The 25,939-nt window shown below is 38.9% G+C and overlaps 1 protein-coding gene across 2 annotated transcripts in view; it reads left to right on the top strand.

Moving 5' to 3' along the window:
* Window positions 1–1,247: 1,247 nt before the first annotated feature.
* Window positions 1,248–25,939, top strand: part of MYL10 (myosin light chain 10) — a 63,880-nt gene continuing 39,188 nt past the window's right edge. The window contains exons 1-3 of one of the 2 annotated variants that reach the window (XM_075333245.1): window positions 1,248–1,291; window positions 16,724–16,813; window positions 18,852–18,927. In XM_075333245.1, the coding sequence (XP_075189360.1) occupies window positions 1,289–1,291; window positions 16,724–16,813; window positions 18,852–18,927 (169 nt within the window). In that variant the 5' untranslated portion in view covers window positions 1,248–1,288. Of the gene's footprint in view, window positions 1,305–16,723; window positions 16,814–18,851; window positions 18,928–25,939 lie in introns of both variants that reach the window. The other variant, XM_075333246.1, reaches the window with a different exon arrangement.

The following is a 25,939-nucleotide window of genomic DNA, read 5'->3' as shown; positions in this document are numbered from 1 at the left end:
TTAAGTATAAGTTTCCTGCCCTTTATCTTAAACTCACCTTCAGGCATCTTCATCTGTTCAGCATGTATCAAATGTCAGGTTCCCTTTAACAAACGATCCATTTGTCCAAATTCTTATGCTGCTTCATAAATAAATCATCTCAAAGGTGTCCAAAAAAGCGCATATAATGTACTACCATAATAATTTCAATATGAAACATATTGAAACAACTAAGAAATTAGAGATCCAAAGAAAGTTTAGATCATGGTGCATTAGTATAGACAATCTTTATTAGAATAATAAATAAAATGATTTAAAAAGATGTTACAATTGAGGAGCAGATAGAATTCAAAAGTACATAACCAGCTGATCAGGGGAAATATAACGTATATCTTAAACAGGAATTAATATGACCCTGTGTAGGGTTATACATCAAAAAGTCCAAGACCAATGATAAGTATCCCAATTCATATAGTCTCACAGTGGAGGGAAATGATTGACCTTCAGATAGTTCCATAAATAAAATCTAAAGTGCTTACCTCAATGCTCAGCTAAGGAAGTAAAAGTGCTAGTGATGCACTCCTCCACCCCAACGTGCGTTTCGCCCAGCTTCTTCCAGAGGGCGTCACCATGATCTACATTAACTTTGGATCTCAGATTGCTTAGTTTTATATTTACTAGATAAAGTAAAGTTAAAGTGTTGCTGAGTACAATGTGTTTTTCATACTCAAAGTGGACAAAATAGATTAGTATTCATCAGAGAGCACCAATATACCGTATATCGGCAAGTCTGGGAAGCGAGAGCTGTAGGGGGACATTGGACTAGTCTTTTACTAGGAGTCTGCAGTGCCAGTGTACCCTCATTATATACATTCTTTTCAGTTTTGTGCTTGCAAGAGTTCACAAGACATTTTGATTCTGGTTCCAGACACCTGGTGTGTCTCTATCAGTACTAGATACCACGTCAGATGACATTGGCTGCTTTACATTATCTTTTGCACCATTTGTTTCTGACATACTGTGAAGTCTTTCACCCACAGCTGCCATTCCATAAAATGTTTACAGGTGCAAAAATATTCCAAGTGAAAAGGGCTTCCCATAATCAATTTGTATTTCTCTGAAAAACAATGACCCCTGGGACAGATGCCTTGGATAATTCTGGGATCCAGTTACTGAACTTTTCCGACCTTACATCTATTGTCTAAACTTGGAACAAAGCATTTAATCCTGAGTGACACTATAAAAAGACAATCATGGATTCGGCTGGCTTGAGAGTTGGCACGGAGGAGGGCAAGGGAGCAGCAGCACCATGGTAAGACCTACCGGTAAAAGTTTTACAGTATTTTACTTTCATATTGTCTTTGTATGTTTAGTATGAGTATATTTGGTACTATGTTAGTAAATCTCCTTTTATAGCAAGTAGAAGTTTTGCTCATGTCACATTTGTGGCCTACGTCCAGTTTGCGCCATGAAAAATCTTTTATAGTTCTGCATGTGAGATGCCTTTTCAATATGGTGAAAAAAGGCTTAATAACATGTTGTGTCCCAATGCGTGGGGGAAAAAAACATACTTACATTAGGTAAAGAGAAGTATATAGCTAAAATCAGTATTTGTGTAATGTATGTCAAAGGCGTCTTTTCTCATATGTGTTGGATGTACAAGCGTTGGCGTCAAAGTTTCTGTTAAGCTTTCTAGTATTCCTAACAGCAAGAATAGTGTAGTATACTGTATAGGACAAAAATATCAAAAACACAATGGAACGAGTTCCAAAAGTAATGATAACAGAATCCCATAAACCAGAGGTCAGAGAGAGCGCTCTAAGAATATGTCACCAAAGTTTTTAACCAGTTTTACATGAACAGTTATTTGTGAATCTTCCAATAAGAAAGAATACAACTGCAACAATGTTATCTCAGAATTAGTTCACAGTATATCTAATAATTAAAGGTATAGTATATTAGACAGCTCATAGAAATATGCAGAAAATCACATACTTTTATCAATATCCTTTAAAAACAGAAATATTATTCTAAAAGAATATTAGAAGAGAACCACCAAAATATACACTGGTATGTAAAGGAATACAGTGATTTGTTGGTTTGTTCCAAAAAATGAATGGGGTTAGCAAAGAACTAATATAGCGCTTATTAGATATTGAAATACAATTACTCTCAAGGTACATGGGAAGCCACAAGATGGATGGATGGATGGATGGATGGATGGATGGACAGACAGACAGACAGACAGATAGATAGATAGATAGATTGATAGATAGATAGACAGATAGATGATAGATGAATGGATGGATAGATTGATGAATAGATGAATGGATAAATAGATGGATAGATGGATGATAGCTGAATAGATAGATGGATAGATAGATTGATGGATAAATGAATGGACAGATGGATGGATTTATAGATAGATATGGATAGATAGCTAGATAGAGATGTATAGGTAGATAGATTGATAGATAGAAAGATAGATAGATAGATGACAGATGAATGGATGGATGGATAGATAATGGATAGATGAGTGGATAGATGGATGGATTTATAGATAGATAGATAGATAGATGACAGATGAATGGATGGATGGATAGAATGATGGATAGATAAATGGATAGATGGATGGATTGATAGATATATAAGGATAGATACATAGATAGATAGATAATAGAAGAATGGATAGATGGCTAGATTGATGGATAGATGAATGGATGGATGGATAGATAGATAGATAGATAGATACATAGATAGATAGATGAATGGATGGAGGGATAGATGGATAGACAGATAGATAGATAAATAATTAAAGAAGGATAGATAGATACATAGTTAGAAATATAGATAGATAGATAGATAGACAGATACTAAAATTCACACATACTGTATATGGCAAAAGGCCCTGATAGTCCTTATATCTAGATAATCGATGTATCTACTTAACAGCAGAGGTTGGCATCCTGATAGTTGCTCATCGTGGGCTGACCCTACTGTTCTATCTCAGCCTATATTAATAGATAATAGTAAAAGGACAGAATGAGATTAAAAAAAGGAAAAATATAACATAAGTGAATATAAGAATATAGACAAAAAAAAACCCTGAATTGCTAATACATCAGATGCATGTATAAAGGGAATAATATACAGATAAAGAGAAAATCCCCTCATATGATGCACTTTAGTCACTTATTTATGCATCTTATGAATCAAATGAAGATCAAGTTGTTGGGTCGTTTGATCCGTTTGTTCAATGTGGGATAAACTGCGGCCAGATGATTCTCTCATATGGGGAAGTGTATGGGGTTGTTGGGAGAGATGGCTGCCAGTTGACAGTTCGGCGAACAGATTAACCAGTATTTATCTGGGAAACGCGCAATATTTAAGGTAGTTGGTTAGGAGGAGCAGTCATCTTCCCTTTAATAGAAGGGAATGAGTGCATACAAAATGTGAATATTCTATCTATATGGATTATGTATCATAATGAGTAATATGAGTATAATCACCTCCCATGGTTTGCGTAAGTTACTCATTCATATCAAAGTTCTGTAACAGTGGACCTGATAATTGTGACAGGGGTTCAATCTTGTAATAAATTTTACACTAATCATTACACTATTTTCTAAAGCATACTTTCATTAAACTATATAGAATCCTACAAATGAAATAATCATAATATAACATTGAAACCTCACTAGATATGTTACATATAATTATGAGAAATGACTTAATCATTCTCTGAGATGCTACTATGAGCTTAGAGGAATTATGTTTTAATAGATAAGAAATCATCAAGCAATATAAGCTACACTCAATTCAGTTATGTATCAACAGGTTTTATTGAACCCTGGAGCCTAACCCTAAAGTACAAGAAGACAATGCTTGTGTAAATCCATACTACATAAACTTGTTGGTGCTTGTTTTTTTGTTTTACTTTTAATTAAAACTAATTACTCTCTAATACAGCCCTATCTGTTATGCTTAATATACATGATAGACCATCACATACCATACGTCACCCGTCACCTAGTCTTCTTGGTACAGGATGTAGTTACCGTTTTATATTTTTCCAATTGTTTTAAAGAACTACACCCAAGATTTTTTACTTTGCTAAACCTGTCTATAAACATGTTTTGTGTAATTGCAATAAAATACTTACCGATCAGCGTCTTCCACGGTTTCCAGCGCCACTCGGGCCATCTGCTCACATGACTGAAATTCTGACTCTGAATCTCCCTGGAACAAAAGTCACTTTTATAATGTATGATCTTGTTCTGACTTACATTATTAAAGTGACTTCCAGATCACATATAGAGCCCTGTTTGATAAGGCAAGTCAGAATTTCAGTCACATGAGTGAGAAGAGCATCGGCGACACGCTGAAAACTGGGGAAGATGGCGATCCATAAGTATTCTCTTGCATTATATACACCAATATACACTATTTATTCAGAGAATCAACTTTATGCCTGCCAGTCCCCTTTACCATTGCACAGGTACTGCTCAAATTGGAATTTTGAAGAATATTAGTATAATTAATAAATCCGTTGATTTCAGTTTGACATTTAAAGAAGGCTACACTCTGTAGAGGAGTCTCTAATACCAGTGTTTCCCCATAAATAAGAAAAGGTCTTATATTATTTTTTGCTCTGAAAGATGTGATAGGGCTTATTTTCAGGAGATGCCTTATATTTTCTCATGAGCAACAATCCCAAATTTATTCTTGAACTAAAAAAAAAATCAACATTTATTTAAATATAATCATATGATCACATTCTGGAACATCAACATTTTGGTTCAGTTGCACATTTTCTTATCTGATCTGCTATTCTCATGGTGCAGAACCAGTCCTATAGTGGTGGGTACATACCATATATACAAAGGTTTAATTTACCTGCTTAAATTTCTAATTCTTTATGTTCTGCAAATTTTATCCCCAAAAGAAAGCAGACACCCCCTAAAAGAATCGAACTGACCAGATCCCAAGCAATTAGCATTGGCAAGTGAATGGTCTTTCACATACAAATCTGCATCTCTGTCAGGTCGCCCTGATTTATACAGTGGTTGGCTTCCATGGTGACTAGAATCAGTATCATCCATGCGGAGTGATACTGGTATCCGATCTATTTGTGAGCGCTGCAGTGCAATGCATCTGGAAGGTGAGGAACCTGACAGCGATGCACATCTCTGTGTGAGAGTCCATCGACCATCGGCACTTGCCAACTGTAATTGTTTGGGGTCTCGTGAGTGTGATTTTTTTTTTCTTTTTTGGGGAGAAAGGGGTTGTCTGCTTTCTTTTGGTGGTGTCTGCTTCATTTTGGGGGTGTCTGTTAACTTTGATGAAGAGTCCTGATGTATTCTTTAACTTTTTTAGCTGCTTGGACACTAGGACTTATTTTTGGAGTAGGGCTTATAATTTAGGCATACGCCAAGAAGCCCAAACAATTTTTTCTATTGCTTATTTTTGAGGTAGGTCTTATTCTCAGGGAAACAGAGTATCTGGGCACTCCCGTTTGTAATGAGAATATCCTGAATTCAACAAAGGAGAAACATAATTTTGTTGCTCCTAATCCAGAATAAAGATCTACAGACAACTTCAAAAGAAGTCACTGGGACTCCAAATGCAGAGAAAAAAACATGGATCAGTTTATTCACCCATGTTGGGACATTTCGGTTTTCAGAAATGGGATGACTTAAAAATGAAGGGTTAATAAATAAATTAATGAAGTTTTCTGGACATAAATCGATCTAGTTCAAATTATTTTCGTAGAATATCCTATAAGCCAACATAATCCTGATTTTAATTATCTCTTATTATGACAAATTTCTTTTACTCTATCTACAGTCCACATATGTCTATCTTTCTAGCATTTTCTCTCTATCCCTCCATCAGGTATCCAACTTCTAAAATCTATCTGTTGTTTTGTAAGGTACATCTATTGAGAGCAAAGAGCAAAATTCTTACTTTTTCGGATGAAAGCATTGACCTAGGCTGGCCTCTGTGATTGAAGTTAAATCTGATTTTATTCCACAGGTCAGAATTAATTGGGTGATTTTGAGATTCTTTTTTATGCATTTATTTTTTTCCCCTTCTTTGATGGATGGAAATGGATAAAATGCTCAAAAATGAAATAAGTATATTTGTCTTAGCATTAGAAGGATGTGGAAAAAGCTGATAATTGTTTTTATAATCCTCTAGAAATGTTCAAGTAGTAATTATGTCAAATGAACTCTGCTGGGAATTTGTTCTTTCTGATGTCTGAAGGGATTCTTCAATATTAGAGAAATGTTGAAGGCATCGTAATATTTGAAATGGTTGGTAAATCTACTTTCAAAGGATTAGTCCATACAAAAGCGGCAGAGTGAAAATAATTACACGTTTAGCTTGAGCTGTTGGATACTGACAAACAGTAATGACGTGTGCAATGAGACCACACAAATTTACTGAGCGGAGGCTGTGTTGTTTTAAGTAGAACACTGGAATGTAACTGAGGGTGACATAAAAGTATTCTCTATTTTTATATTCCATAAGCCCGGGGAGGGTTTATTAAGCTTGGCGACACTTTGGACTGAGCTGTGTATGCAGGAGGATTTTGGGGGCAGTGATTCATATGTCTGAAAATAGATGCTCTCCTGATAAACTGTCTGGAATTTACCACCTGAGCTGAGAAATCAACATGTCCCTGTAAAAATAATAGACATCACAGAAAAAGAAAGTTCATGGCAGAATTTTCTAGGAAGACTCCTTGAAGTCCGAGACAGTCTGGAGCTTAGTTTTCTGATGTTAGACATTTGTGAGCTGTGGGAGTTTTTTTAATATCCTTTTTTGGCATACTGTATGAGAGTTCTCATTTTAAAGGTTCTCTTGAGGTTCTTCATCTCAATTCATTTTTGAAAGATATATAAGTAATAACACAGGAAAAGATGGGCTTGACTGATACCATGCTGCATATCTCATTAGGCCAGGTTCACATCACATTTTGTCACATGGAAGTGGCTCTTTTAGGGCTTCTATCTGAAGCCTTGAAAAACATGATTTAGGTGCATCTGATGACAGAGCCATTGAGTTTCATGAAGCAGATGGAGTCTGATCATATGAAGTAATAATGTCACCCAAATAACCCCATGTAGTAATTATGGCCGCAACTTGAACTCATAAACAAATAATGTATGGTTCCCAGTCTGCCACTATCCTGTAATAATTTCCTCAGTTCTGTCTTTGTTGTGTAATAATATTCTCTATCCTGTTCCCATCATATAATACTATCCTCTGTACTAGCCCCATCATGTAGAAAAGGCTTCTGTCCTGGTTCCTGTATAATGTCCTCTGTCCTGGCCCCAACGTTTAATAATGGCTCCATTGTGTAATAGTGTCCCTTGTCCTGGCCCCATCCAGTAATTATGTCCATTGTCTTGTCCCCATTGTGTAATAATTTCCTTTGTACTGGCCCAATCCAGTAATAATGTCCCTTGTCCCGTCCCTATCATGCAATAATGGCCTCTCTCCTGGTACAATCAAATAATAATGCCCTCTGTCCTAGCCCCATCAGTAATAATGTCCTTGCCCTGGCCATATCATGTAATAATGTCCTCTGTCCTGGCCTAATCGTGTAATAGGGTTCCCTGTCCTGGCCCCATTCAGTAATAATGTCCCTTGTCCTGGCCCTATCAACTAATAATGGCCTCTGTCCTTGTAACATTGTGTAATAATGCCCTCTGTCTGTGCCCCATCTAGTAATAATGTCTTCTGTCCTAGCCTACACTATTTACAATATGGATTAAATAAATCTATATATTTTCAAAGATTGGACTTTTAAAATGGTGGTTCACTACTCAGCATTTGTTGCCACATCGCTGTAAAACTCATAGGAAAGGCTTTTGCCAAGTACCTTGTGTAGCCCATTCTGCCTCTGAGCGGCGTTATTGCAGTCTGCTCATCCCCATCAAGTGACCCCCGGGCTCCGTGACCTCTGAAATCCGGTGATGTCCCGTCAACTTCCAGTTGACCCGACATCATTGAGGACAGCCATAGTCTTGCTGAATGACTAAGCTGTGGATGAAGTTTCACCGTTCATCACAGCCTATCATCTTGCGCACTCTCCTGGGCTGTTACGAGCGGTGAAATTTCTCCCATAGCCCAGTCACTCAGGAAGAATGGGGCCTGCCTCGGAGATATCGCATCATCTGGAAGTTGACGTGATATCACCATTTCTCAGAGGTTACACAACCGGGGTCACTTGGGGATAAATGGATAGCAATAGTGCCCCTCAGAGGCAGAATGTGCTACACAAGGTATTTGAGAAAAGTCTCCCCTAAGAGTTTAACAATGACCCAAAACATAAAGCCAAAGCAGCCCAGAGGTTTATTAAAGCTAAGAAGTGGAAAATTCTTAAATGTCCAAGTCAGTCACCTGATCTCAACCCAAAAGAGCACACATTTCACTTGTTGAAGACTAACCTCTTACTGACATTGGACGTACTGGGTGCGTCCTAACTCATGTTGGTATAATGACTGCCGGCTGCTGCAGTGAGCCGGCGGTAAGTCCCACACATCTCTGCTTATTTGTGCAGCAGACATGTGCGGCTAACAGGCGCAGGTGGATCCGTGATCCACCCGCACTTGTTAACCCCTTAGATTGTGCTGTCAAAATGTGACAGAGCAATGTAAATCACCGCAGCGGGGAACGCACCTTTCCCTGCCACCATCGGAGGCTTCATGACGAGAGCCGATGGTTGCCATGATAGCACTGGGTCATATGATGATTCCTGTTGCTATCATGACTCTCTTCCTGTTACAACCGGCAGAGTACTGCCTGTAACAGAAGATGAAAATTTCTGCTGATTTGAGCTGTGCAGCTATGATCAGCAGAAATGAACAAGCGGTCAGACTGCTGATCCTTATAGTCCCCTAGTAAAAATAAATAAAAAAGCTAAAAAAAATAAAAAAACCCTAAAAGTTCAAATCACCCCCAGTTCGCCCCATTGAAAATTAAAGGGTTAAAAAAATGAAAAATATACATATATTTGAAATTGCTGGGTAAAGAAATGCCTGATCTATCAAAATATAAAATCAATTATCCTGATCGGTAAATGGCATTGTGGCAAAAAAATTTCCAAACCCCAAAATTACATTTTTGGGTCGTTGCACATTTTGTGCAAAATGATCAAAAAGCAGAATGTGCGCAAAACTGGTACAGTTAAAAACGTCAGCTCAAAGTGCAAACAATAAGCCATCACTGGGCCCTATATCCAGGGGTGGGATTCAGCCGGTTCTGTCCGGTTCAGGCGAACCAGTTGTTATAATAGCAGCCAGTTCTCCCAAATGGCAAGAAACGGCTCTGGTGATCCAGTACTCTGTATTCACTTCTGTTAGTGTCTTTAAGACACTAAAGGCCGCTGTACACACAACGATCTCGCTAGCGATCTCGTTAGCGATGTGACACGCCCAGATCGTTGTTATGATTTGCCGAGATCGCTCATAGGTCGTTTTATAGCGGTCACACGTACCCATCTCACAAACGACGGTACATCGTTCAGCGATATATTGTTTTACCAAGGCGGTCGTGTGGATGTTGTTCGTCGTTGGCAGGGTGTCAAACGTAGCAATATGTCTGCTGCGTTCCAAATGACGAACAATATTTTGAAACTGAACGACGTGTCAACGATCAACGATTTTCACCCTATCGTTCGGAGTCGCATGTAGGTGTCACACGCAACGACGTCGCTAACGATGACGGAAGTGTGTCACGAAAGCCGTGATCCCGACGACATATCGGCAGATAAATCGTAGCGTGTAAAGCGGCCTTAACACAAATTAATCCCTGTACCTCCGTATGCGCCGCACTTCTGGGTTCAGTGGAGCCTGCCTGCTCCCTGACCTGGCATGCAGCGACGCACTGAAGCTGCAGAGGTCACGGCAGCGTGGGGAGGTTGCTCATACTGCTGCCGCCTGCCAGCGTCAGTGTGCAGAGTGCAGCGGAGGAGGACGGAAGACAGAGCAGAGGCTGACGGTGCTTGGAGCAGGGAAGCGCTCAGTGAGCCGAAGATGCAGGGAGACAAGAATCTGCAGGGGAGAGGAGCCGCATAAGATGGGAACTATATGGGAAAAGGAGCCACATGGGACGAGATCTGCAGGGGAGAGGAGGCTGCATAAGATGGGAACTATATGTGAAAAGGAGCCACATGTGACGAGATCTGCAGAGGAAAGAGGCCATAATGTGACAGGATCTGCAGGGGAAAAGGAGCAGATGGGATGAGATCTGCTGGGTAAAGAGGCCATGATGGGATCTGCAGGGGAAAGAGGCCATAATAGGATGGAATCTGCAGGGGAAAGAGACCATAATGGGATGAGATCTGCAGGGGAAAGAGGCCATAATGGGATGGAATCTGCACGGGAAAGAGGCCATAATGGGATGGGATCTGCAAGAGAAAGAGGCCATAATGGGATGAGATCTGCAGGGGAAAGAGGCCATAATAGGATGGGATCTGCAGGGGAAAGAGACTACATGGGATGGGACCTGTAGGGGTAAAGGAGCCACATGGGATGGGATCTGCACTGGAAAAGCAGCCACATGGGATGAGATTTGTATGGGGAAGGATGTCCATTCCAATGTTAGCAGGTCTCCTTTAGTAATAATTTTTAAAAATTGTAGAAAAACTGTTTAATACAATATTACTGACAGTGACTGGAACTGGACAGGAGAGTGAAGGTATAGGAGGGTAAGAAGGGGAAAAAGATTTTACTTTAAATTACTTGTATTTTTTGGTTGAGGAAAGTGCGTGAAAATGGGTGTGGCTAACAAAATGTGTGTGGTTACAGAATGGGTGTGGTTTTCAAATGGGCGGGGTTTACAGGAAACGGTGTAAAAATTTGAATTCCACCCCTGCCTATATCCCAAAAAATGAGTACGCTATGGCTCAAAGAAAATGGCACAAAAAGTGTGCCACTTTTTTTGGACAAATTTCAGAATTTTTTTTTACCCCTTAGATAAAAGTAAACCTATACATGTTTGGTGTGTACGAACTCGTACCGACCTGTGGCATCACACGACAAATTAGTTTTACCATATAGGGAACACAGTGAATAAAATATTTTCCAAAAACAATCATGCAATTGCACTTTTTTTTTCAATTTTTCCACAGTTAGCATTTTTTTGCCATTTTCCAGTACATCATATGGTAAAATTCATAGTTTCATTTAAAAGTACAACTTGTCCCACAAAAAAACAAGCCCTCATATGGCAAGATTATGGCTCTTGGAATAAGGGAGACAAAAATGGAAAATCACCCCCGGGTGAAGGGGCTAAACATCAGACAGAAAGTTCCACAAACTAACAGCAACTGAAAGCCGCTGCAGTAAAGGCCAGCAAACCATTAAAAAAGGAGGAAACACAGCGTCTGGTGATGTCCATGAGTTCAAGACTTCAGGCAGTCATTGCCAGCAAAGGGTTTTCACCCAAGTATTAGAAATTAACATTTTATTTCAAAACATTTAATTTGGCCAATTACTTTTGAGCCCCTGAAATGAAGGGATTGATATTAAAAAAATACTTTAGTTCCTCACATTTTTATGCAATCATTTTGTTTAATCTATTGAATTAACGCTGAAAGTCTGAACTTCAACTGCATCTGAATTGTTTTGTTCAAAATCCATTGTGGTAATGTACAGAACAAAAATGTGAAAATGTTATCTCTGTCCAAATATATATGGACTTAAGTATGTGGACTGTATATATAAAAGTTTAAATCACCCCGTGTTTGCAATGAAAATATAAATGAACAAATAATTTTGGTATCATTGTGCCCATAAAAGTCCTATTGAACTATCAAATTTAAAATTATTTAGCCCATGTGTTAAATTCTATAAAGACATTTTTTGGGGGAAATACCAGAATTGGCATTTCTTAGGTGTTGCACTTCCCTTCTGAAAGTCAATAAAATCCACAAGTTGTACCAATAAAAACTACAGTTTGGCGTATTAAAAAAACAATCCTTCACGCAGGACCATTGATGGAACCATTGATGGAACCATTGATGGAACCATTGATGGAACAATCAAACCGGGATGGGCCTCAGAAAATGTTAACACAAAAAGTATTATTTTATCCCTTTATCAAGCAATGGTACAACTGAATCTTGAATATGCAATAAATCCAATTTGGGGTTCATTAAAAGATATCAGAAAGCAAGGGAGAAAATTTTCAAAGAAGAGCAACCAACTTATCATCTTCAATCTCAGTTATAAGGATAGGTTGTTCAAACTAACTTTTTCTAACGCAGTGAATAGAAGTCTGAGGTGTGAAAGGATTGTCACCACCATCTCTTATTATTTTGAGACCCGTGACATTCTCTGGTCTCTTCCCCTTGTTGCTATGGGAAATTCTCTATATTAAATCTAGTATCCTTTCTGTTTAGTTCTGAAGTGGTTAATGTCAGCTTCTGCTGACCAGCAGCCCCCTCATTATTCCTCCTCAGGTGTTTCTGGTGGGTAACCACTCCAAAATCACATATATACCTGCTGCTCTGTAGCTTAGGTGCTGGCTATTTTCTGGAAGCCAGGCCGTGGAGGTGAAAGGAGCTGTTGTCCTAAGTTCCTTTATTCAGGTGTGGTCTGCAGTCTTGAAGTCTGACTGCAGACCTGAAGTTGGTGTTCTCCTCTATTGCTTTTCCCCATGTTTGTCTTTTCCCTGTGGTGTCTTATTAGGTCAGTGGTGGGTCACCGGCCAGTTCCTTATACAGGGATTCAGTAGGGTGGTTGCAGGGTTTTTAGGTATTCCTGCTCGGCGAAAAGTTGAAAGAACTTGTATGTGGACTGGTTAGGAGTGCAGGGTACAGTTGCAGGCGAGTGCAGGAGGTGACCACCTTCCTTCTCACTAGCGTTAGGGCCCACCATTGTTATTGTGCCCCCGGTGTTTCCCTTTGTCTGTGGTCTATTTAGGTGTTTTTTCGATGAGTGTCAGTCCGTTGTTAGTCTGAATGCGCACGCCATGTACGCGGCATCAGAAGGATAGTATAAAAGTTTAAAGTATAAAAGTTATTTAAATCAATCTGTCACCAGATTTGGTGACTATATGCTGCAGCCACCACCAGTGGGCTCTTATATACAACATTATAACATGCTGTATGTAAGAGCCCAGGCCGCTGTGTAGAACATAAAAATGACTTTAAAATATTCACCTAAGTAGTAGATCAAAGAATTGTAATGCCGGCGCATGTGTATGACGTAGGATGGCCGAAAGAGGAGGCACCGCACCCGGAGAAAGTAGACACCCATCTGACCAGTCTGCACCGCACCAACCATTAGGTGAGTATTATAAAGTCATTTTTATGTTCTACACAGCGGTCTGGGCTGTTATATACAGCATGATAGAATGTTGTATATAAGAGCTCACTGGTGGTGGCCGCAGCTTATAGGCCCCAAATCTGCTGACAGGTTCCCTTTAATTTAGGTCTTTTCTCAACCCAGAAACTATGACTTGAGATTGTAAATGAGCATATAAGTAGACAATAAATAATGGACTTGCCAACATTGACTCCAAATTAATAAATCAAATAGAAATAGATTAGCTTTTTATTAAAGGACAATATAAGTAAGGGGCCCATATAATGTAACATAAAACATATGTACATTGGTGTCGTAGAAGTGCCCCTTTAGTTGTATAATGAGAATGGAGTAGTCTAACTATGTATCCCTGATAATTATTTTACACATAAACATATGTCAAGCCAGAACTCCTCCCGTAGACGCCGAGCAATTATAGAGCAGCAGTCTAAGTCATTACATAGTTACGCAGAACAATATCCTATAAAACACAAACCACCTCAATGATTTTCTCGTCTAGAGATTAGGAGTATCATGGGGAGACTTTTAGGCTCTTGCTTGCATGAGAATGTGAGGTCACACCCAGATCTATCACCGGTTTATGTGTTATCTTAATTTATGTTGTGTAATAGGTATGTGCGATTTGGCGATCTTAACCTGTGAATCAAGTAATGCTCAGCTCTCTGCCTGTAGTATTGGTTATGGAAGACGCCTCAATTTACACTTACACGCATACGGCTCTTTGGAATCAGCCGCACAACCTAAATGAATGTTGAACTTTGCACAGCCATGTAATTGATTCATTATTAACAAAAAAAAAAAGTTGTTGATGCAAAGTATTAGGAGAGACAGCTGAAATCACAGATCGTGTGTGTTCTGCACATGACTTGAAATACATGGTGGTGTCATTATCTGAGCATATAGCGGCAAAAGTACAAGGGTGTAAAAAAGGTTGCATTTGGAATTTTAATAGTCCATCTGTGAACTTGTAAAGCTTGCCCCCTAGATTCATGGGAATCTATCAAATTAGGTTGTGCTTTAACCAGTTCAGAACCAAACCATTTTACTCTGCTCCTGACCAGGCACATTATCAGGTTTTATCATCCATGCACTATTATCGGCTTTTTCGCAACATATGGGGCTAATTCTTATGTCTTTTTTATATTCCTTTTTTGTGAGGGTGAGGGGGGGGCTTGTAAAGAAGAATAACAAATATGGGTAAATTTTTTACATTTTTTTTATCAATTAATGAATTGATTTTTTTAAAGCCACTAAGGACAGCTAAAAAAAATTAATTTAAACATTTTAAATTAAGCCTTTAAAGGAAATTAATTATATATATTGGACATATTTTTTTTTTTCAATGAGGGCAGGGTTATAAACAGCTATTTCGATTGACAGTGTTTCATTTGGATTGTAAAGAAGAATAACAAACATGGGTCAATTTTTTACATTTTTTTCATCAATTATTTAATTGATTTTTTTTAAGCCACTAAGGTTGCTAAAAAAAAAATAATTTAAACATTTTAAATTGTGTTAGGCTTTTAAAGGAAATTAATTATATACATTGGGCATATTTTTTTTTAAATGAGGGCAAGGTTATCAACAGCTATTTGGATTGGCGGTGTTTCATTTTTTTCCGTTCATTTTTTTCTTGCTTTTTTCATTATTTTTTCATTTATTCTATACACTGTGCTCCCAACAAGATCATGCAAGACCTTTGGTGGGCATTTGAACATATAAGTACATTATTTTGAATTGCTAAATTCCACTGTAACTAGGGCTGGTATATTTGCACGACTTACAGGAAAAATTCAGCCTCCTGCCTCCATAGCAGCGCTTAATAGGTTTCTTAGGACCAAACAACCCCTATTCAATAACCAGTGATCACATAAATACTGGGTACAGAGGCTGAAGCACAGTTAATGCTTCCGAATTTTTATACCCAATGCTTGTTTGGGATTGTGTACACAGTAGTCAGGAGTCTGGCTGTGTCTGACAGTATGATCTTTGACTCCACAGTAGTCCAATCTGAAACAAGCTACTTATGCAGTGACATTGTAGAACGTTACTGCAGAGTAAAATGTGGGCAACCCAGTAGTCAAGAGATGATGAAATGGCATAATTTAGATAAGAGACAGGTTAAAAAGTAAATTATGTTTAAGACAGAATGTTTTTGTCAGGGTTCAGAAAGACTGTTTGTTTAGATATTAGCTTGAGAGTAAGAAATTTTTTACAGGATTTTCTCTAGATCTTACTTTATAGAATAGGAGCCTAATTATGAAATCTCATTAACATTCTCTTTTGCTACCTTTACAAAACCACATTTTTATGTCTTACATTTTCCAATTATATTTCAAGTTCCATTCCAGGCATACTACAGACACACACAACGGACAATTGCATATGTCTACAATAGATTACAAGTTATAAAACAGGTAAAGTACTTGATATATAGAAAAAAAAGTTTTTCTATACAGTTGTATGAAAGGTTTAGTTGACATTTGGAAAAAAAATACACTTTGATGACCCCATGGGTTAGTCTTTTTTTTGGAGATTTTCCTAGCCTACATGCTAAATATGGCTGCCCAAAGTTGAGTAAACTTAAGCCTGCTTTACATGGGACGACCGATTGTGCGATTTCACAATCGATCGTACCCGCCCCCGTCGTTTTTGCGTCACGGGCAAATCGCTGTCCGTGGCGCACATACTCATTTAACCCCCGTCACACGTACGACGACCTCGCTGTGGCTGACGAACATCCACTTCCTGAAGTGGGAGGGACATTTGGCGTCACAGCGATGTCACACAGCCGCCGGCCAATAGAAGCGGAGGGGCGGAGATGAGCCGGACGTAAACATCCCGCCCACCTCCTTTCTTCCGCATAGCCGGCGGGTGCCGCGGGACGGAGGTAAGCTGCTGTTCATCGTTCCCGGGGTGTCACACGGAGCGGCGTCTGCTACCCCGGGAATGATGAGCAACCGGCGCCATTTTAATTAAACGAGATTATGAAACTGAGCGACGAGTACACGACTCACGATTTGTGAGCGATACTGCGTCACTCGGAGGTGTCACACAGCCCAACGTCCTAAGCGATTCCGGATGTGCGCCACAAAAACCGTGACCCCGACGAGCTATCGCACGATTGATCGTCTCGTGTAAAGCACCCTTTAGCCTTAGTAAGTGAACAAATGGAATACATTTTAACTTAATATTTTCCTGCAATCTCAATAGTGGGAAATATATTCAATTGTTTGAAGGCTACATAAAATAAAATAACTCACTCAAAACATTGAAATTATGCTCAGAACTCTAAATTATAGAATAGAATAGAATAGAGAAAAAGTACAATTGATTTCACCAATGGATGTGATAACTTGTCAATTTCATTTGCCTTTCTTTTTTTGTTTATTTTTTTTTAGTCTCCCAAGAAAGCAAAAAAGAAAGTCGAAGGAGCTGGTTCCAATGTATTCTCCATGTTTGATCAAAGCCAGATCCAGGAATTTAAAGAGGTAAGGACATGGATAATATATACTTACTACTAATTTTTATCCCCTAGAATTTTAATCTAATGATCAACTCAAATCTAACATTCATTCAAATGTTATTCTTGTAGCAATCCTGCAGAGAACATAGAGATTAATGCTCTGTAGGTCAGTTCCACCTTTGCTGAAGATTTGCTCAGTAATCTTTTGTCCTACTGCAGAGATGGTAGATTGGGGAGACCTCTGCTGGAGCCAGTTGTCTTACAGACACACACAAGACAGTGTGAAGAAGACAGTATGAGATCCTGAGACACACAGAAGATGTCTTTATATATTTCTCAGTTTTATTCTATTAGGTTATGGCCAGGTCAGTAGACACTGGCTATTCTATAGGAGGTTAGAAAATCTATTACATTCTAGGACCCCTGGCTCGTGTTTTTATTCGCTGGTCTGGCGCGACATCATCTGTGCATCACGCTACAATGATGACATCATGTCTAATCAAAAGCTTTACCGGGGATCCCGAAAGGTAACAGATTCGTGTGCCTCCCATCCAGTATCTAGAGACAACTGACCTGGTCAATAGACCGAGTCAAGCAAAACAATCTACCAACTCAAATATTAGACAATGGAGGATATTAATGGAGATATTGCTGGTTTATTCATTATTCTTTGTCCACATTGTATGTCTAGTGTTCCCCAATCTAGTTTGTATGGTCAGTTTCATAGTATAAAAACAATTTTTAGGACTCATTCACACATCAGTATTTTTGCATCCGTGTTTGTTTGCCAAAGCCAGGAGTGGAACTTATAGAGAAAACCTATAATTGAAAATTGACTTCTGTTTTATATTTTGGAGATACTCCTGGTTTTGGCATACAAATACTGATCAAATACTGATCAAAAATACTGATGTGTGAATGAGGCCTTATACTGTATGTAATTAGTATGACAGGGCAGATCGATAAAACACCAGGATAAAGGTATAAGAAACTCCGAAATTTAAAGGGTCAGGAATTCATAAAATCACAGCTGGAAATCTTCACATCCTATTTATTACTTCAGAGCCCATTCTTTAGATCCGATTTCGGTCTGGTGCCTTGGTTGTTCTCTAAATTTAGCTCTAGGGGAAGTCTTAGAGGTAGTCATGTAGGCCAGGCTTGAATGGCATTTCCATTGGCACGTGATGATGCATGCGCAATATGCAAATGAAGCCTAAGTAACTAAACCTCACATTCTTCGGCATGTGGCCTATTTTTTATCACTCCTTGATGCTGGAAAAAAAATGTAAGAGCCAGTCATCTTTATAAATCTTTTGCAATCTTGTATAACCCTATTCACTCTGATTGCAATTTCTCTGAAATTATTGCTCACACTCATGAAAAATAGGCTTGTCTCAAACATGTCTAGTTCTCTATTAAAAACTAAAAATCCACGTTAAAACTCTAATTATTAGGGAGTGTTTGACTACATTTTATGTACAGTGGAATTTTGGCTCATTTTAGCGATTCGAATTAGATACGGGATACAGTCTAGAGATGAGGAGGCCAGAATATGTAAAGCCATAATGGCACATTACTCTCGAGAGCATCATTTCTTGGAGTAAAGAAACAATTTTATAGTTTGCTGGAAGATCAAATCCATCTATAGTCTGCAGATGTGGATATTTCTCTGGATTCTGTCCATAAACAGTTGGGTTAATCAGAGAACTAATTCTGTGATGTTCATTTAGTGTGCCGTGCCATTATAGCTTTGGGTATTGTTGTCTATTTTACTCCAGTAGAGAGTTAATGCTGGCTGTATCTAATCGTACATTGGATCCGATCCAGCAGCATATTGTGCCGAGTATTAATTTAGTTCAAGGAACTTGGGGTGGGTTAATTGTATTTTAATTAAACCCCTTGTCAGGATTCATTAGCATACTAAACGTGCCTAATTCACAAAGGCTTTGTTTGTTGCTTATTTTTAACTGAAAGTGAAATGTGTCACAGGCTGTAAGCGAGGATCTGAGAGGATGGGAGATCCTGCGGATCTCACTAATGCTGTGCTGTTTCCTTGTCACTAGGCCTTCACCATTATGGACCAGAACAGAGATGGCTTCATTGATAAAGGAGACCTGAGAGACACATTTGCTGCTCTGGGTAAAAGAAAAGTGATATCTAAATCAAATTCACATGCTCAAATATGTAGGAAATGATTATACTTAAACTGAAGCTGCGTGAGTCAAAGGAGATATGTCAAAGTCAGTGAGCCAAAAGGGAAGTCTGCCAAACTGGTTTAATGTGATCCTCTTCTTTATGGGTTTAGAACCACTATGTGTTTAGTCAAGCAGAATTGTACTTGTTACATTTTACTACAATACTAGTCACATTACATGCTTGTTTGTACTATGCATACATAGAAAGTCCTGAGAAAAAATAAGTACACCCTAATTGAACTCTATGGATTTACATATGAGGATATATTATAAACAAAATCTGGTTCTCAGAAAGTCTTAAAATTAGGTACAAACAACCACATATGAACAGAAGCACAAAATAAATTACAAAATAAATTTGTATCCAAAAAACTGAGACCAAAAGATGCAGAAGCAGTGTGTAAATAATTAAGTACACCCCATAGTTACATAGTTACATAGTTACATAGTTACTAAGGTTGAAAAAAGACCTAGGTCCATCTAGTTCAACCTTCCTCCACCAGTTCTACATTTGGTCACATGAATCAATAGCTTTAGAAGCAATAAATTAGTCTATAGTTCTGGAAGAATTCAGGCCCATTCTTCTTTATCACATTGCTTAGGCCTCCTTCACACATCATTTTTTTGCCATCAGGCACAATCCGGTGAAATGCGGACAAAACGGAGCAGGTGATGGATCAGTTTTTTTCCTAATAGACTTGTTTTAGCGCCGGATTGTGCTGCATGGCCTCGCTTTTCATCCGGATCCGGCGAAATTTGTCTGTGTGGCCACTGGAAGCAACGTCCAAAGGAACGTTTTTTGGGACCGGCAAAAAAAACGGAAGGAGACGGATCCAGCGCCATCCGTCTTTTTTTCAATGGAAGCCCATGGGCGCCAGATCCGTCATCATCCGTCAAATGACAGAATCAGGCAACGGATCCGTTTTTTCTTTCTGTGCATGCCCAGATGTTGTGTAAATTCACTTCTAGTCACAAAAAAGTTCTCTCTCTCTCTCTGTCTCTGTCTCTCTCTCTCTCTTTCTCCCTCCCTCCCTCCATAGCAAATAACATTTGGACTGAAGGGAAAAAATGAGACGGATCTGATTTTTTACCGGATCCGTCGCATCAGTTTTGCCACAATCTGCAGCGGATCTGTCGCATCAGGCACAAACCAGAATGTGCCTGATGGCAAAAAAACTGATGTGTGAAAGAGGCCTTAAAGAGTACCAACCACCAGGATTATACGATGTGAATTAAAGGCAGTGTCATACTGGCACTAAGATGCTGTATCCAGGCATACCTGTTGTAGAAAGATTAGATCCTTGGTTTATGAAATATTCTTAATCAAAGCTGCAAAAATGCACAGCACTTTGATTGATGTGTGCACCGGGGGTGGTATTTGTGGGTCGTATCCTCAGTGTACATTCCTCATCCAGTGTCCTTTATGGCATGCCCCCTTTTCTTTATTTAAATATTGCACCGCACAGCCATTGTTATTGTTAGCGGCGGGTGCGCATTGCCACAGTAATTATGACTTCATTAAAATGGCACGAGAGTCCCGAGCATGAGCGTATCAAGATCCCCAGCACCATTTTATTAAAGTAACTGTGGTGAAGACTATTTGCGGCAAGGGTGGTGCACTAACGTAAAAAACAAAATCTGCACATGCGCTGATGCCTCTCATAGTCTTCTCCGCAATGTCTTCAATAAATTGGCATTGGAGATCACCATACTTCCATGCATGGACACTGGTGCCATTTTAGTGAATACATAATTATTGTAACAATGTGCACACACCGCCAAAAGCGTGTCATGATATTTAGATAAAAAAAGGAGGCATGCAATACAAAATGCAAGAGAAGGACTTTACACCGAGAACCCAACACACAAAGGCCCGCCCTGTCAATCAAAGTGCAGTGCAATTCTGCAACTTTGGTGAAAGATATTTTAGCAAACAAGCATCGAATATTTCAATAAATGTTATGCCTGCATTCAGCAACTTAGCGCTTATATGGCATTGCCTTTACCTTATACAGCAAAGTCCTGGTGGGTGGTTCCCTTTAAAGAGCAACATGAAAATCAAAAAACTTTGTAATATATCTTATCAGACAAATGTGTATCTTCATTTTCCAGTATTGATCTTCCATTCTTAATTCATGGGTAAAATGTAAATTTTGACAGATTTTTCCCATTACTGAGATCAGAGATGGCAACTTTTTTTTTCTAAATTGTATAAAGAAGGGGGAAGCTGGAGGCAGACACAGACGTTCAGCTGCAAGTTCTCCTGTAATGACCATTTAAGGTTTATTCTCATCTCCAAGATCGTATCCCAATATGTAGTAGGTGTAGTAATAATAATATTAGCAAATACCTCCTATTAGAAATGTAGTATAGTTCTCCTGATATAGCCGTGTCTCTTACCTCATGTGCAAGACACTGCAGCTTAGGTATCCATGGTTATGGCCACAAGCAACTAACTGTCACTTTGAGTGAATCTGTATTCAGTGAAGACTTTCCCATTACTGAGATAGGAGATGGCAGTTGGTGCTGATGATAGTCTATGTAGATAGAAGGGGCGGAGATCTGCATATAGCTCCACCTGCATATAGCTCCTCCCCCTGCATTTATCCCCTCCCTCTGCATTTAGCCCCTCCCTCTATCTCCTCCCTCTAGCTCCTCCCATTGTCATAGAATTTCTTCAGTATCAGCCGCCATCTGCTATCTCAGTAATGGGAAAGTCTTCACCGGATACAGATTTTACCTGAGAATTTAGAATTTTGATAATGACTGATGGATTCTGGCAGAGAAAGAAGCAAATATGTCTAATAAGATATATTACAAAGCTGCTTATTTTTATGTGTAAATACTCTTGAAATATCAGAACGAAGTTTGCCAAACCGGAATTACAAAGGCCACATAAAAGAAGGTAAATACTCATTGAGTTAATGTAGACTTTTTTTATATCGATTTACATAGCACCAACATATTCTACAGTGTTGTACAGATATTACCACTCATATTAGGTCCTGGCAAAAATAGGGATTTTTAAAAAAATATTTGTATAGAAGTACTAACAATACAACATCTGTCTTCTTTGGGCAATATGGTGGCTCAGTGGTTAGCACTGTTGGTTTACAGTGCTGCGGTCCTGGGATCAAATTCCTCCATCTGTATAGTGATCGGGAGTTTAGTTTGTGAGCCCCAATGAGGGTAGAGATGATGATATCTGTAGAGCACGGTGGAAAAGGTTGGCGCTAAATACATCTATTCATGTAGGGTATTAGCATTTGAGGGGCTATAGCATTAGATCTTTCTTTTTAACTAGAAAAATTATATAGATGTTTTACGATAAGTAGATTACGTAGTGAAATGACTAGTCGCAAGGGCAATTCACCAAGGACCAGCTATGTCACTTACAAATTGTACTGTGATGAATTGTCAATTTTAAATATTTTTCATTAAAAGCTGGATTATACTTCAAGAAGTGTGGAAGCTGAACACTTACCTCCTTCACTGTTGCACATCTACAGTGGTGAAGAAAAGTATCTAGTCAGCCACCAATTGTGCAAGTTCTCCCACAACTATGAGAGACAAAATGAGAAAACAAATCCAGAAAATCCCCTTGTCTGATTTGGCAAGATTTTTTTTGCATATTATGGTGGAAAATAAGTATTTGATCAATAACAAACATTAATCTCAATATTTTATTATATATACTTTGTTGGTAATGACAGAGGTCAAACGTTTTCTGTAAGTCTTCATAAGGTTGGCACACACTGTTGGTGGTATGTTGGCCATTCCTCCATGCAGATCTCCTCCTTAGCAGTGATGTTTTGGGCCTATGACTGGGCAACACGGACTTTCAACTCCCTCCAAAGGTTGTCAATGGGCTTGAGATCTGGAGATTGGCTAGGCCACTCCAGGACCTTCACATGCTTCCTACGAAGCCACTCCTTTGTTGCCATGGCGGTGTGCTTGCGATCATTATCATGCTGAAAGACCCAGCCACATTTCATCTTCAATGTCCTTGCTTATGGAAGAAGGTTTGCACTCAAAATCTCAAGAAACATGGCCCCATTCATTATTTCATGTACACGGATCAATGATCCTAGTCTCTTTGCAGAGAAACAGCCCCAAATCATGATGTTGCCAACCCCATGCTTCACAGTAGGTATGGTGTTCTTTGGATGCAACTTAGCATTCTTGTTTCCTCCAAACACGAGGAGTTGTGTTTCTACCAAACAGTTCTACTTTGGTTTCATCAGACCATATGACATTCTCCCAATACTCTTCTAGATAATCCAAATGCTCTCTAGCAAACTTCTGACGGGCCCAGAAATGTACTGGCTTAAGCAGGGGAACATGTCTGGCACTGCAGGATCTGAGTCCTTGGCGGCGTACTGTGTTATTGATGGTAGCCTTTGTTACGGTGGTCCCAGCTCTATGCAGGTCTTTCACTAGGTCCCCCGTGTGGTTCTGTGATTTTTGCTCACCGTTCTTGTGATCATTTTGACCCCCAAGGGGTGAGATCTTGCGCGGAGCCCCAGATCAAGAAAGATTATCAGTGGTCTTGTATGTCTTCCATTTTCTTATTATTGCTCCCACAGTTGATTTCATCACACCAAGCTGCTTGCCTATTGCAGATTGAGTCTTCCCAGCCTGGTGCAGGTCTACAATTTTGTTTCTGGTGTCCTTCAACAGCTCTTTGGTCTTCACCATAGTGGAGTTTGGAGTATGACTGTTTGAGGTTGTGGACAGGCATCTTTTATACTGATAACAAGTTCAAACAGGTGCCATTACTACAGGTAATGAGTGGAGGACAGAAGAGCCTCTTAAAGTAGAAGTTACAGATCTGTGAGAGACAGAAATCTTGCATCTTTTTAGATGACCAAATACTTATTTTTCACCATAATTTGCAAAAAAAATCTTGCCAAATTAAGGTGATTTTCTGGATTTATTTTCTCATTTCTCATCTTTTTAATTGGAAGAACTTGCACAATTAATTGCTGACTAAATACTTTTTTTCCCCACTGTATCTATGATCTATCTATTTTATCCTATCCTATCCTATCCTATTCTTTCTAGCATTTATACTAAACGCATCCATTAAAACATAATGGGAGCTTATGGGCAATGGATTCATTAAATGATAGATGAATAGATGCATTACTAACGGATCCATTACTCATAGTCTTCCATTATGCTTTAACAGATCCGTTAGGAATCCGTATTTGGATCTGTACAAATAAAGTTCTGCACCCAGGTCTTTTAATTTGTCCAAAATGGTTGGTTGACTAATTGCATCTAACGAATGAAGTTTTGACTGTTCCATTAACGGATCCATCATCATTATAATTAATGGATCCGTTAACGGACCAGTTTTTACATTCTCTTAAAAGGATGCAAAAACGGGAATGATTGCAGGACACAGGCTTTAGACACTTTTCACTTCCAGTGGCCACCCCATAAATAGCGTACATTACCTTACATTTTAATCATCAAGCCTGGTAAATATCTTTTTTCATATAAATTTATAAAAGTACTAAAATAAATATAAACTAATACAGTACTTAAGGAACATAACACATTATATGTACCCAACTATTTTTGGAGTATTTCTTCTTGTTTAATAAAATAGAAGAACAATTCTATTTCTTGATAATATAAATTAGAAGGCGAAAGATTTAAAAAGGCGAGTAATGAGTTTGTCGTTTCCATTATTGTTCTTGTGAGTGTTAATATATAATGCATATATTTCCCAGGGACCCATCCTCATCTATAATATGCAGATCTAATTATACACTCATTAGTTTTCGTAACATTAATTTGTTTTATTACATCTTTAAAAATCAAACATTCTTTGTAGACATAATGCTGTAATCAGTCATGGAACTGCACTCATAATTCTGGTCAGTTTATTAGCAGTAGATAGTGTTTTATTTTTTAATAGTATTAATCTGTACATTAAGCTTCATGCACACAGCTGTGTGTAATAAGGCATTGTATAAGGGCAATAAAGGTTTTGCTCCTCTTTATTTTACTATAAGAGACTGCTTATTTGTTTAAGAGACTGTTAGTAGTCTGTTGATGTTACTTTGTGCATAATGTGTATTTTGTAGTGATGAGCCAGCACTAAAACGCTCAAGTACTCGGTACTAGTGTAATAGGGTGACCAGTGCCCTACCGCCCCCACTCCTCGATGGCGACTACTGGAACAGCAACATGCAAATTGTGAATTGTATTGTACTTTTGTGTTTTACTGCATTATATTTGTAAATGTATTCTCTTGTAATACGGCTCTGCCAGTATGTCACTAGGTCCCTTAGTGTTGGGGAATGCATAGGGAGTGGCAGGAGCTAAGTAAGGGGTGGAGGGTCCCCAGCACAGGAAAATATATAGTGGAAGGAACTTCCTGGTTCAGTCAGATAGGACAATGCTGCTGTAGTGTGCAGAACAAGAAAGGAAGGACCAAAAGGGTCAGAAGAACAGAGTGGAGTGAACAGGGTGGAGGTGACAGAAGCAGAACAGAGATAGGATAGAAAGGAAAAGAAGAAGGAAGCAGCAAATATATTTCAAAGGGAGCTCATCTGCAGTGGAGTGTAAGTCCAATGTGTCATGGAGACGTCAAAGGAGTTGGGACGCCCCTACCTTAAGCGTTATCTGCCGATACCTGTGGGAAAGAAGTTGCTGCGGGAGGGCAAGTGGGTCCATTCGTCTGTGAGCCAAGCTGAATGATCTACCACCATGCTCAGGGAGTGGGTCAGAAGCGGGAGGATAATTTGCCCCATTATGGCTGTCCCTGTAGATCAGAGCTGGTTGCAGAAGCAAATGTGTATGAAGGATGATAACAATGACGTATCTGTCCTAAGAAAATGGAAAGTAAATGTAAAGCATCTGTTCAGTAAAATCATTCAAGTGTTACTTGGTATTCGTCTGCTTAGTGAGTGTACAGGGCACAAGGTCCATGGAAGTGTACG

The sequence above is a fragment of the Anomaloglossus baeobatrachus genome, chromosome 2 (genome assembly GCF_048569485.1).
Source record: "Anomaloglossus baeobatrachus isolate aAnoBae1 chromosome 2, aAnoBae1.hap1, whole genome shotgun sequence".
NCBI lineage: Eukaryota > Metazoa > Chordata > Amphibia > Anura > Aromobatidae > Anomaloglossus > Anomaloglossus baeobatrachus.
The sequence above is the reverse complement of the archived record's forward strand: the minus strand, read 5'-3'. Positions and strand labels throughout refer to the sequence as shown.